Below are 14,484 nucleotides of genomic sequence, written 5' to 3'. Positions count from 1 at the left end.
CTACAGGTGACATTTGTCTAGCAGACAAGAGAGCTTAATGCAGGTATCTGAAAAGCTTTTTAACAGAGCAGCAGCAATGACTACTTTATGCCCCAGTATCATCCGTCATGAAGGATATATTTTGGACATGTATTAAATTTCAAAACAGAGGTTTTTTAAGAGGGGCACAGCTGCTCATTCTGGCTGGGAAATGCGTTGACGTTTATGAAATGCTGGCACAGAGCTGAATGTGACTGAGGGGTGAGGGAGTTGATGCCAGCTCTACTCTCACACCCAGTATGAGCGCAAGGACAGGGAAGAGTTTTCCCACAAAACGCCCAAGAAACACCCAGAATATATCCAAGAGACACCCTGGGCTTTCATCTAACTGTGATGAATTTTCTCACGTTTTCTCACAAGGCTCAGCCCTGGCTCTCAAAATATTTCGAATTATGCTGCTTTTTCTAATGCTTATGCTGGATTAGGTTTTACAAAGCACCCAAAGTGCTTAATGAAAGAACTGCATAATTGGGATTTAATTTGAGCGTATATCCACTCTGTAATTCAACCATTTTCATGCTTAGTCTTAATCATAGTTTCTGCAACAACAAAACATATATTGGATAATAAATAAAATAATAATAAACAAAATTATGAAACCCACATAGAAGGATGCATTGCTGACCTTGGAGGTTATGTAGCTCAGAACTGCTTATGTATGGAATTTTATATACTGTATGGTGGCATCCCTTTGAACGAATCTGCAATCTGCACTGAGAGCAGGGAAGGCAGTGAGCCAACCACCCATTTAATAGCATGCTTCATTTAATAGCATACTCCAGCCCTTCTACACAAGAGCAGCCTGTCATCATTGCACATCACTGCAAAAAGTGCTACAAATACATGTGAGTGAGTACTGTGTTTATGCATTGACACACACTTTTCAACTACACAAAAAGCACCAAATAAAATAAAGTACTGCATAAAGCTAAATAACTACTGGAATAAAGAAAAAAAAATCATCATTTACTCACTCTCAAGTCATGGCAAACCTGTATGTTTCTCTTTCTTCTAGGAAACACAAAAGAGATGTTTTGCAGAATATACAGTCTGTTCTTTCTCATACAACAAAAACAGTGATTGTCAAGCTCCAAAAAAGTACAGTTCATATATGTACCATAAAGTAGTCCATATGCAAGACAATCGTGGCTTTAGAAGTCGCACAGACCACTTTTTTCTACTAAACATATTCTTTTTGCTTACAGATGATACAGGTTTGGAACAACATTAGGGTGAGTAAACAAATGACAGACGTTTCATTTTTGGGTGAACGGTTCAATTAGGAATGTAATGCTTTTAAATTTGCACTTTAGCAGGTTGAAATGCTTGGGAGATTGATTTCAAATAACTATAAAAGTGAAAAAGTAAGAAAAAACTTTGAAGGACATAAAAGAGTAAATTGGTTGTTACTGGAAATAATCGTGTTTCAATAAATATATGCGTTTTTCAGTAAAAGATTTGAAAACACAGCTGTTAACACAGCAAAATAATTCTTATGAAACTAACAAGATCTTTTTCACAGGGCTGCAGCAGTGGAGATTTAACCTCTTTGCTCTGAGGAAGGTGGTCTATGAAATTGTATGTGTAACATTTGCATTTCTCACAGGATGTGAGGACTCCAGGAGTTGATTGGAGACGCTACTAGAATGGGCTGTTAAAGGTGTCGAACCCGGTTTAATCAGACCACCTATTGAGTCCTCAAACAGCCAAAACATTTCAAGGGAAACAATAGTTATTGTCCTCAAGCACGGGACCATGCCAGTAGAGACCAGATGTCTTTTAACCACTGACAGTAAGTTTTCAGACTGCTTAAAGCTTTTGCTTATGCTGTAACCCTTTGTAAGTTTGTGTTAAAGACTACTTGATTTGTAATATTAAATAACCCAAGCATTTGTTCAAAAGCTGTTCAGCACTATTCCTATTGGTTACAAAACATAAACAACATTTTATTTGCAAAGTCGCTGATCCAAGACATCTAATTCAACAGCCCATTTTCTAAAATGTCAGAGTCTCTATAGCAATGGAGTCGAGGCAGTATGTTATGCCTGGGAAATGAGCCTCGGCCTGTCAGCCCACTGTTTGTATGTGTGTGTCTTGACTTGCTTTTTATGGACTTAATTACACACAGTGTAGGGGTGCCCCCACAGCAATGCTGACTGCCGGGATTGCGGGATGGGTGAACGAGTTTATAATCACCTGGCAGCTCCTGCACACAGCAGCGTGTGTCTGCTCCTCCTCTACATAGACACGCGTCTGTGTGTCTGTTTGACTGAAGGGTAGGGGTGGCAGTGTTGCCAGATTTTGCTAAATATAAAAAACAAGTCCAGAAAAAGTGACCTGCCTCACTAAAATAAGCAGCAAGTCAGTTTTTGTACTCTTGGTGAAGGGTGGTTGGTGGTAATAGTTTAAGGAGAATTCCTTATTTCGTTGATTTTATTTAATATAGAAAAAACCGTGTTAAATTATTCGTTTGCATCTTAATTTTTTTTTACATATTTCATTTTTTAAAAATTCTGTACTTTTACAAAAAAATGTTTTATACATTCAACTGGCCATTTAGATTCATTTGGCAAAAGGTATTTTTTCTTGTAAACTATGGCGATTAATGATAAAATGTAAAGTGTGGCTTGATTATCAGATGGAAATTTTTTTCATGATGGTTTTCAGACATACTTTATTGTACTATGTGGGGCAAGCGCTATCAAATACGTGACTGTGATTTGTAAATAAACCCCATAACACAACCCGCAACTGCCCATATTTATTAGAATCTTTATTAAATCTATGACAATGTCAAAGAAGTAATTTTTATGAGAAGCAATTATTACTTAAAAAAATCCATGTTGTTTCAAAGTAGCTATAAAAAAATTGTGACCGTAAAGCCCCCCATAAGCGACTCTGGCAAGGAAAAAAATTTTTTGCAATGAATGTACTTGTGCTAATAATTGTCTAGTTATACAGTATGTAATCCAACTCGTGTTCAATGAATACATTAAATTATAATGTTAGTAAGGCCATGTTTAAACTGTAAGGATAACGATTAGTTTAGTTTTTCAAGTCAATGCTAAAATAAGCAGACATGGCAACTCTATGAGGGGTGGATAGTCTAATGTTAGGATGTCTTTGTGTGTGAGTGTGCGGAAGCAAGTCCATTCATGACTCACTATCAGTGTTGACAGTAAATGCTTCTTATGTTTCTTAGTGTTCTCTGATGAGCCGTTATCTCCATAATTTCAGCACGCTGATTAGATACGTATCACTTTCAAGGCTTAAGAGATGACTCCTTGAAGATCTTGAGGATAGCATAATTATGTTTGTCTCAGATTAAAACTTTTCCACGAAGCTGAGCTGGCATCGAGTTTATATATAGACACTACCATTACACACACACACAAACAATACTCCATGGGGAGATCTATCCCACACTCCAATGCTTAGTTTTGTGAGCTAATCCCTGTTGATTTGACCCCATATGCATGTGTCCCCGTGCCTGCAGCCTGAACTGCTCTCCCACCCTATGTATAGCCTTGCTGTGATTAACGAAGCTCTTCAGTGTCGGGCTCTATGCATTGACAGACACGGTCACAGGCTGTCCAGTAGAAGCAGGGCTATGGAGCAGCAGACTCAGCCCAGCCAGAGAAAACATCCACAAAGAGATAAGCTCCTGCTTCTTTGTTTATGAGGAGGTGTGTGCATGGAGAGAGATACTTTAATTGCTGGTTTAGTCCTTGAGTTTAATGATTCTGTTACACCTTTTGTATTTTAAAAAGCCCTTAAAAATAGCAGAAGGCAAGTCAATTCAGTCAGTAGCCACCCTTTGAGCAGCTATCGTCTATGCTGGAAATAGGCATACAAGTGAAGCTTGTACCTACTCTACCACTGAAAAGTTTAGGGTTAATAAGATTTGAATTTTCATTATTATTATTATTTACTTTTTTGAAAGAAAATATGACTTTTATTCAGCAAAGACATATTAAACTGATCAAAAGTGACAAAAAAGACATTGTCACTAAATATTTTTATTTTTTAAAAATGCAGTTCTTTTGAACTTTCTATTGATCAACAAATACTGAAAAAATATGTTAGAGTTTCCACAAAAATATTAAGAACGAAGCACAACTGTTTTCAACATAATAAATAAAAAATGCTTCCTGAGCACCAAATTAGCATAATAGATTGCTGAAGGATCATGTGACACTGATGACTAGAGTAATGCACGCTGAAAATCCAGCTTTGCCATCGCAGGAATAAACTACATTTTAAAATACATTTATTTTAAATTCTAAAAACAGTTATTTTAATTTCAAACACTATTCCACAATATTACTGTTTTTACTGAACGTTTGATTAAATAAATTCAGCCTTAGTGAGCATAAGAGTCTTTTTTCAAAAACATTAAAAAATCTTACTAACCCCAAACTTGTAAACGGTAGTGTCCTTGAGTGGGAAAAGACCGGGACTAACCTCTTTTTGTTTCACGCTCTCGCAGCACTTGGATACTGGAGAGAATGTGGATGCGATGGAGACGACTTTGGACCCCCATACCCAACAGATCCATCTCTGTAAGTTGCAACAAGTCCTAAAGAGAGACAAAAACACAGAGTTGAAGTGGTTTAAATGTGTGGTGAGGATGACAAGGGCTCGAACTAATGGCCATCTATCATTCACACACAAAAACAAACATCAGAAAAGTGTACGGTTTAAGCTAGCGGTGTGTCATTACGGCCCGTGCTTCGCCACTCCTCAAAGTCAGGCCTTGTGTGGCTTTCAAAACAATACATTCCTTTTGCTTCTGACACAACAAAAACGCACGGCTATGTTTTAGACGGCATCTCTGCTTTCATTGTTCCTGGCAGGACAAAACAAGAGCTGTTTAATTGAAGGTTATGTGCTATTTTCTGCTGTTTAGTATTTACAGTGCAAATGCCAAAGCATTCCTTCCAAAATAAACCGTAACAAACATGTGCTGTCACAGCATATTGGGTTATTTGGGACTGCCCATATTTTGTCAATGCAACTAAAATTGGTAAACTCAGATTTTTGTGGCTGCATTCCAATTTGCATACTATCCATCCTAAATATGCAAGATTTGAATTTGTTTGTCTTGAAGCTATTTCTGTGGTTTGCATCCATAAGAATGTATCCTTTCATGGAAATGACAAAGATATCGGTACACAGGAAAACATAAATTATGTAGAACAATTTTCACTCACAAATTGCTAGTAAATGTCACAATTTATTACAAAGAAAAAGCGAGTAACATTGAATTAAACATGAAATTTTGAAGTAGAAAGACTGCAATCTTGAAAGCAAGATTTCATACTTCAACTCTTGTTCTTGTAAATTGTTCTCCAATAATTTCTCTGTTTTAACATCGGTAAATGTTATTTTTAACATTTTATAATTATAATGTTGTAATGCCTGAATATACTTACTATAGCATTTAAAATGACCAATTAAAAGTTTTAGTATATTATTTTTAATAAAGAAAAAAGAGAAAAAATGTAATTTATAATGTCCAGGTAATCTTGCTGTTCATTCTCATTATTCAAAGGCCTTTACCAAGTCATTCGTTAAGCGTAGCTATGAGGATCCGTGTGAAATCTGTTGTGCTGAATTGGTGCAGCGAGGTGAAGCAGTGTTGATCTAACTTTGGAGAAACAGATGCATGCTGCATTGCTCTCTTTGTGTGTTCTATCTCATCTGCTCCAATGGTTTCATCGAATGGATTCTACCCAGAATCTCTTACATCAGCAGCAAGTACTCTTTCCCACTGCCATGTCTCTGTTTTTACAGGCTAGTTTGGGAAAGCAGAGAGAGAGTGGTGGACAGGGACGGACAGAGCGGCAGACACAAAGAAAGTCAGTGAAAGACATAAGGCCAGAGTGTGGGAAGAGATGGAAAACGAGGGGATAACATGCTGGTAAGGGCCCATTGTTCATCTGCCTTCAACCCACAGCTAAAACCCACAGCTGAATCTAACAAGCCATGACAAAGCCTCTGCACCCTCAACTCTTTATTTACCATGTGTGGTCTCATATCAATCTCTCATGCTGAGACTTCAAAAACATGTCACTAAGCATGCAGCTATTCAGACACCTCACCTTGAGTGAGAAGGTAGATATAAGAGATGTGCTACTTTGTTGTTGTTTTGGCAGAAGGTTCGTAGATCTTAAGCCATTGTCCTATTAGTTGGGTGATTTGCGTGCATGTGTGTGCGCCCACAGATACTCATGAAAGACTCTAAGAATCTAACCATTACTAGTTGCTCTTATAAAAACTTCCATGGTACAGTGATGATATCAGATGACAAAACGATGGTACTTTGATATGATAATAGTGATGATGATGGTACTAAATGTAGGTTTGTACACTCAGAATTTAACTGACAGTGCTTTTGAAATTCTAATTAAATTCCTGAATTTTAATAAACAGGATGCTGAATTGAAATTTAAAACTGAATTTATGGAAGATATATAAATGTGTGTGTTTGTGTGTAAGTCAAACATATTAGTCACTCAAATCAGTTATAAAAATAAAGGGAAAACACCTCTTTCGTCACTGGTTAAAGTGGTAATGGATACTTAATAGCTGTTTTATTGGTGCTGTTCTTCATCCAGGCTTTACCCTGCACTCCATTAGTGAGTTGGAATCACTGAAATACGATTCACCGTTAATGTGCATTGCACAGAGTAATCAGTGAGCCTATAATGGACATGTACTATAGTCGTTTCAGAGTGAACACTGCTGTTGTTTTTGATCCACTGTTCATTTCTTTCTTGGCAGTTGAGTGTCTTTTTTTGTAGTATTTATGTTCTTGCAAAAGAACAGAAGGGAGCTGGTTAAATTGTAAAGTGGATAACTGTGTTGTGACTTATACATCTTGTTATTTGTGGAGCATACAATGAATTATTTCAGAGCAACTGGACTTCTTCATAGGGCACTGAAAATGAGCCACCTGGGGCTCATGTTGTGGGTGACAGGTGGTGAACAAAATCTTTCCATTACATACAACTATCATGGTTCTGACTAGAATGAAAATGAAAACTATGTTTTGAGGTGCAAATGCATTAATGTAGGGGTGTCCGATCCCGCTCCTGAAGGGGCATCTTCCTGCAGCGTTCATCTGCAACCTGCTTCATCACAGCTAACGGGAAGTTTTTCTTGATTAGCTGGTTCAGGTGTGTTTAATTATGGATGGAGCTAAACTCTGCAGGAAGGTGGTTCTCAAGGAAATACATTGGACAACCCTGTACTAATGTAAATGGGATGCCCAAAAATTAATCTGAAATGGAGTATTAGGAGTATTATACTATGTCGGGCATAAACCTTTAAAAAACTCTCACTCTCCTCCTGAGTATTTAAAAAGTTAATGAAAAAGGAAGTGAAGATAAAACAGTAAAGTACAGTATGTGTGCAATGGCCTTTACGTGTAAGGCCTGACGCTCTTTAAAACCATGCAATCAAGCAGTTCTGTCAAATATTTCTTTGTAAATGTAGAGTGAAGTTTAAAATTTAGGATTATTTGTGTGGTTAAAGTATTTTGTTGGCAGTAGCTTTAGAAGTGAGGTTTAGCACTATAGTCAGAGTCAAGCATGCATACTGGTATCTGTAAGCCAAGGAAATACTTTCAGAATCTCTATTTTACTGCTGTTCCTGGACGCACTTACATTCCAGGTGAAGTGTGTTGCCAAGAGTGTATAGCTGAAAATACAGATGTCAGATCAGCTGGTCTAAATTCAGTGAGATGCTTTGAACGGAATCTCGGCGTGCTTTCCGAGTTCAACCACAGAGTTTAGATTTCACTTTTCTGTAATGTTTGCTGCTTTTCAAAGCTCACTTTGACTGACAGCTCTATAAGTTGTTTATGATTATAATAAAGACAAGCTCACAGGCAGTCATGCAATTTCAAATAACTGTGTTTGAGTAATTGTATGGTACAGTGTGCAGTATGCAGCTCTGTGTGTATAAGCATGTGCATGTATGTCTAAACTCACAGTGTGTGCTGACTTTACCTCCACTCCATCATATTCTTCATCGAATAGCGTGCAGTACTGAGGTAGCCCCAGCTGACTTAGCCATTTCGAGATGGACATGTGCTTCATAATGGAAATTTATCCAAATGTTGCCTCAAAAATCCCTCCGTATGGAAGCCTGGAAGAAAAGCAAAGCATTATTTGCATTAATATTGTGATTTACTGAATACTGTTTTCAAATAGACCAGAGATAAATTTTGGATCATGTCCCACTGGTCCAAACCACATCAGGTTCTTTCCTTATATAGCATGATGAGTTATCTGACACATGACATTTGAGTCATTATTGAGCCTTGCCTTCAGACACAAATAAAACAAATTGTACAGAATCATCTGCCCTCAGATTTGACAGCTCATCCCGGAATCTAAAAAACATTACAGGGGTTGCAACATTCTGTCTGCACATGATTCTTTCTCAGTGAACCCTGGGGGTCCGCAAAAAGAAAGTACATGGTACTTAAGGTGAGCAAAGCAGTCCTAAGAAATCTAATAAGCAGTTTGAACGGTTTCATTATTATTAAGAAGTGATTCACAGTGCATTTTTGTGCATGAGTGTGTGCATGTGTGATGGGTGGAGCACATGTGCATAAATGCATATGTGCAATTTGGATGTGTGCTTGCATGACTCTGGATATCCTCCCTCTTACTGACTGTGAAACCGCACTATGGATTTATGGTGTTGGCTTAGGCTTTAATTACTATATGAACCAGCTCCCCTTAGTTTAATAGCTTATTTATGATAAGGCAGCATTTCTACTCCTTTTCTCCTTCAAAAACTCTTAAGTATGATTGGTCACATCACCAGGCGTTTCTCTTCTAAAAGACATAATCTGTGTGGGCAGTTATGCACAGATCAGAAAGATGTATGTCTTCTTTTTAAAGGCATGAATTCTAACACAAACAAATGACCAACAAAATGCAGAGGAATTGAATTATTAAATAAGTTGGATGAGGCAGCAGAGTGTTTTTTCAAATCTTGGCATGATATGTCCAATCATTTAAAAGATCACCCAGAGAGGAGGCCATTACAGTTATTAGTATGTGAGTGTGTGTGTGTATGAGAGAGAGAGAGAGACAGAAAGAGTGTGTATTTATAGACTGTATGGGCTCCAGGTAGAGAGCAGAAGACCCTGTCACCTTGCCTGAGAGAAGTGCTTTGTCAAGGGTTACACCTGCCAACAAAAGAATCCACTTCACAAATCATACAACTAATCATACCCTAAACATCATCTCATGCTCTATTTAGTACCTCATCATGACAGGGACATAGATTCAGATAAGCAATATGACTGCATATAATATTGCTCCTGCACAACAGTTCAATAAACAAAAAGTAAATAATGAGTAACTTATATTTGAAAAAATAGTTTCAAAGTCCAAGTTAACAGCTGCATGTCTCTGAGCAATTCCTGTGTTCCTGAATGACCTAGTGTGTTTGAATGAATTGCCTGGGTGAATGATTCATTGACTCACTCACTTATTTTATTTCTGGATGAATTAGTGTGTTTCAATGAAAGAGTTGAAGAAATTATTCAGTGACTCACTCACAAACACACTTGTCACCGCCTACTGGAATACCAATGTAACTTGCAGCAAGTTCCACTGTTGTAACTGCACCTGTTGTATGCACTGTTGTAGTTATTATTACTCATACTTAAGTATGAGCGATAAAAATAGCAATGTTTTCTTTAGTAAGCAGCATTAATTATGTAGTGAAACATTTCTGTTTGTTCCCCCCCTGCATTGATGAGACATCCTTGAGCCTACAATTTGACAGTAAATTAAAATGTGGTTTGGAGTGGGGAGGATATTTGGGTCATTAAATTACATTTCAGTTTATAAACTCAATAGTCATCTGTCAGCTTCAACTATTTCGTTTGTGAACCCTGCAGTATTTCATTTTGCAAATGCAGACATGCACCAGTTAGGAAGATCCTGATGTCCCTGTTTTCCCAGCAATCAACTTTCATCCACTCTCACACAATGGGCAATAAAAGCAGCTGTGGAAGTGGAGGAACATGGCTCATAAAACACTGCTGGGGCAATTCAGCAAAAAAAGTTGCAGTTAATCCAATATAGCTCACAGGCCCAGCTGTGCTCGCAGTCGGCAGCCCATCCCTGGGGTAAAGCAATCAGAGGAGTAGCTTGTACAATTGTGGGGAGGTTTATTCCTGTCATGAATGTCAATGCCCCATGTGGCCACATGAAGAGATGTATGGTGGGTCTCACACCTTAGAGGACAGGTTGTTTGGCTGACAAGAGAAGACTGACTGTCCTTGGAGCACTTACTGTAAACCAAACAAATGCCTTTATCTTTAATCAAGTGATAGTAGATTCAGTTTATATGATATTCAAGCCATTAGGTCCAATACACAGCTTGCTGTTTAGTTTCAAGCCATTAGAACTATTCCACTTGCCATTTGTACAATTAATAAATTCACTGAACAAACTAAAAGTAGCTTTTAGCCTTTTTTACTGAATTTATTTATTGTACAATTAAGTGAAAGAATTGTAAGCCGAATGTGTTAATGTGACCCAAGTGGATTTGACATGAAGTAAGCAAACAACATGTAGAGCATGACAATCTTGTAGTAATTCTTCCACATTAACATACAAATAACTTAATTGTTTATATACTACATTATTTTTGCCTTATGTAATGAAGTTGAAGGTGGATGCCCTTTTGGAATCATGATGATGATGATGAAGCACAGTTATTTGGCTTATATTAATTCAATAGACTCATGCATCTGCATGATCCAATCTTCTTAAAAGCCATTTTGTAGATACATCCCGACATGGCTTAATCGCATTTAGGGTTTAGAATGCACACACACTCACATATTAATGTCATATATGCCTGTGAAGCTTTACCATCGATAGAGTGCAGAACAAGATCATGTTCATCATATTCAACATATTCTTCCTGCACTCCTTTAAGATTCAATCTATAATCTGTTCTTTTATTACATCCTTCTGACTGCAATTCAATATGCTATAGCATTCACCATTGCTGTGGTGTCTATATACTGTACATACTGGGTCCAAAAAAGCTCTGATGATTAGAAAAGCATGCAACAGGAACTAATTACTGCAAACTGCGGGCTGGAGGCACGTGAAGTCACACATTGTGTTGCTTTGAACATCCTGTTTGGGAAACAGAAGCCCCCTTCCTCTTTCCTCTGTTGTGGTTGCAGAAACAAGAGACTGCCTGGCTCCTTGGCACTCCAATGACTTTGACTTTTAATTTTTAATTTGCTTCTATTAAATTACTTCTATTTTCTTCTTTTTGTTTGCTATTTTTAAACTGAACTTTCTTAAATATTGATTGCTTTGTTTTTAATGGCTCTGTTTTTAGACTAAAATAGAAGTTTGGGTGAAACAAAGGATTTTTATCTGGTGTTTATATATTTATAGATATATATAATCTGCTATATGCACATAAAAGGGCCACAAAAGGGACACACTATTTTTGCATAGACTTGCAACTTTTAATCAGCTGATCCCATTTTACTTTAATTCACACGTGTCTTAGCAGAATAACCATCACTGGCTACTTGTGCATGTAAACGTAGCCAATATGGATGTGTTCCACTAACATCTGAGAACCAGAAAATGTACAAATATAGACTATCCTCAACAGTAAATCTTGTTTTATTGCTTGTCCCACACAAAACAGCACATTACTTTTTGTGAAATGTTTTGTTTGAAAATCATTATTGAACATAAATGCCACATGGTTTGATATTTCTCTAATGCAATGACATTCATACATTTTTAGCAGTGCTTTTTCAAAAAAAATTCAAATACTGTTTTGGTTCATAATACACGCAAATTCTTTAATTTGTAACATTTTCCAAAATCTAAATCTTACACTTGCAGCTGGTAGGCATGTAGAATGCCAACAAACATGTCACAGAGAAGAGTTAAAAAGTGCTGTGTATAAAGTGAACTGAGCTATTTTTAATCTTCATATCACTGATTAAGAATGTCATTCCATTACGAGATGACAAGATGTGATTGGACGTCGGCATTGGACTGTCAGATTTCAAGACAAGCAAGGAGAGTGAACCCAGATTCAATGACATCATTGTTCTGAGTTAAGCATTCCAGAACGACATGTGGGAGATCTTGCAAGTCAAGAGCACACGCAGCACTGATTTATGATGATGTTGCATGTGCACGTGTGTGTGTGGTGGCCAGCAGGATTGAGATACATATGAGTTACATATGTGACTTGAATATGTGGTGGGTGTACAGTATGGGTGTGTATATGTGAGATGATATATATGCTGTGTCAGATCAAGACTAGAACACCCTCTAAGATGAAGATGCAGGCATTTTGGGAATGTACTGCCAAATTATGACACTAAAACAACCACGCATAGCTGACTGGTAAATTGTGTGTGTGTGAAGCTCATTGACCAAGAAACTCTTGCTGGTTAAGCTAAAGCCTGATATGGGGCTTCCAGCATCCCATGCTGGAATCCATCATCCAAAACACTACACATGCTGGCCTTTTCCACAGGGTTGAGATACGCTACGACACTTTAGCAATCAGTCAAGATAGTGTGGCCATTTTGTCAGTTCACGTGAAGTGTGTGAGCAGATGTTTTGTACAAAATGGTTCTGTCCTGGTAGTCCTCTCTCTCGTGTTAACGTCAGTTGGGAGTTGTAGAGGAGGCAGGCACCACTTTCTCCCCATCCACCCCTTCTAATCTCTGCTTTTACCATGAGGCAAACAACTCACCTAAAATACATCTAAAGAATTCTAATGCAATAAAAATCACATATTTTAAACATCAGGCAGTCATGATCAAATGATGCTTGTACTTAAATTACTGCGGGATGAACTTACACAGGGTTTAAGTTTCATAAACAGTATGCTAATTAAATAATGTGTCAATATGTTATGTTAGCAACTATTCCAATATTTTCAATGTATCCATGAAATGTCTCTTATCTCTTCTTAGTTTTGATGAACTACTGATTCTTTCCTCAGTACTGCCCCTGTGTTCCCCAACATGCTCTGTTTCAAAGTTCTGCCTGAGAAGGAGGATGGTCTACCCTGATTCACAGCATACCGGCCGTGCCTGAAGTCCTGAGCTCACGCCACAGTTAGGCTAATAACATTCCCTGGCAATGCTTGACTCATCCTCACAGACAATCTGCCAGATAGTTTTGCCATTACAGCTGTTTGGGATATAGTAAACAGTGACTAGAAGCCTCCTTCTTCAAGGTGTTGTGAGAAATTTTGTTCATAGCAGTCTATAAGTGTAATGCTATTTATAATGCTTTTGATTTTAAACATTTAAAATTGTGGTGTAGTGTAAACTGTCCTTGATAGTAACTCGGTTCAGCTGCATGAAATGTAAAATGGGCAGCTTCTATGCACACCACTTTTCTGTGAGTTACTTTAAGATACTTGTTTGTGTAGATTTATGTGTATTTATTATATATTGCAGACTCAGAGATTAGAAACATAGAGTGTAACTTGAGAAATGCGCACTAGGTCAGAGGTCAAGTGGAACTTCTTTAACTCCAGAGTTCATTCAAAGTTCTGTCTCCTCAAACAGGCTTTCTGAAGACAGTTGTGGGAAACTCATAAAAACAGCAAACACGTTGTGCCCTCAGATCATTAAAACCGCTGTGGTATTGATTTGTTTCCTCAAAGTTAAACAGCACAGAACCATCAATATCTTAAATTTAATTTAAAGCATGAAAAATGCATAAGAAGTCCAGTCACTGCTTCAAGATCACTCAGTTTTAATAGTTTTAATGTATTTTAATGTCCTATCGATCAACCCTTTTAATCAAAAATGATAAAGCTAATCATGTGTGCTCTTTAATGTAGTTTAGCATGAATGCACACATTAGAGAGAACACACAGAGCATAAGTAAAAAGTAAACTCCTTTTCATTGGACATGCACAAACAATCAGTGCAACCTCTATTTAGTTGCACCCACCTGGCTGCCCTGTGGTCAAGAGTTCAGCATCCCACAAGCCACTGCATGTTTAGAGCATGCTGGGTTCTAGCCTCTTTTAAAGGGGTCATATGATGCGATTTAAAATTTTCCTTTCTCTTTGGAGTGTTACAAGCTCTTAGTGCATAAAGAAGATCTGTAAAGTTGCACAGACTAAAGTCTCAAATCCAAAGAGATATTCTTTATAAAAGTTAAGAGTCAGTGTAACAAACGTTCGTAGGTCGGGAAGAATGAGGCGGGAACCGGCGAACACTCAAAGAAAACTTTAATAATAAAATAAACACAAAATAGCACGACAGCCCCTCGCGGACGACTGCCGCGCACAAACGAAACCAAAACACAAAATAAACTCCAGGCCTGGTCCTCTCTCGTCCGACACTGTCGTCACTCCTCCCTTTTATCCTTCCGGAGCTCCTCCGTGAGA

General features: G+C 37.7%; 1 protein-coding gene across 1 annotated transcript in view; it reads right to left on the bottom strand.

Annotated features, from left to right (window-relative positions):
- Nucleotides 1–8,144, bottom strand: part of LOC107707585 (breast cancer anti-estrogen resistance protein 3-like) — a 57,998-nt gene extending 49,854 nt beyond the window's left edge. Inside the window, exons 1-2 of the mRNA XM_016511662.1 lie at nucleotides 8,055–8,144; nucleotides 4,504–4,618 (exon numbers count right to left, since the gene is read on the bottom strand). Coding sequence (XP_016367148.1) covers nucleotides 4,504–4,618; nucleotides 8,055–8,144 — 205 coding nt within the window. The remainder of the gene's footprint in view (nucleotides 1–4,503; nucleotides 4,619–8,054) is intronic.
- Nucleotides 8,145–14,484: the final 6,340 nt, after the last annotated feature.

This window comes from Sinocyclocheilus rhinocerous, unplaced genomic scaffold (genome assembly GCF_001515625.1).
Source record: "Sinocyclocheilus rhinocerous isolate Xijiao unplaced genomic scaffold, SAMN03320098_v1.1 scaffold1166, whole genome shotgun sequence".
Lineage (NCBI taxonomy): Eukaryota > Metazoa > Chordata > Actinopteri > Cypriniformes > Cyprinidae > Sinocyclocheilus > Sinocyclocheilus rhinocerous.
Note: the sequence above shows the minus strand (reverse complement) of the source record. Positions and strands in the feature narration are given on the sequence as shown.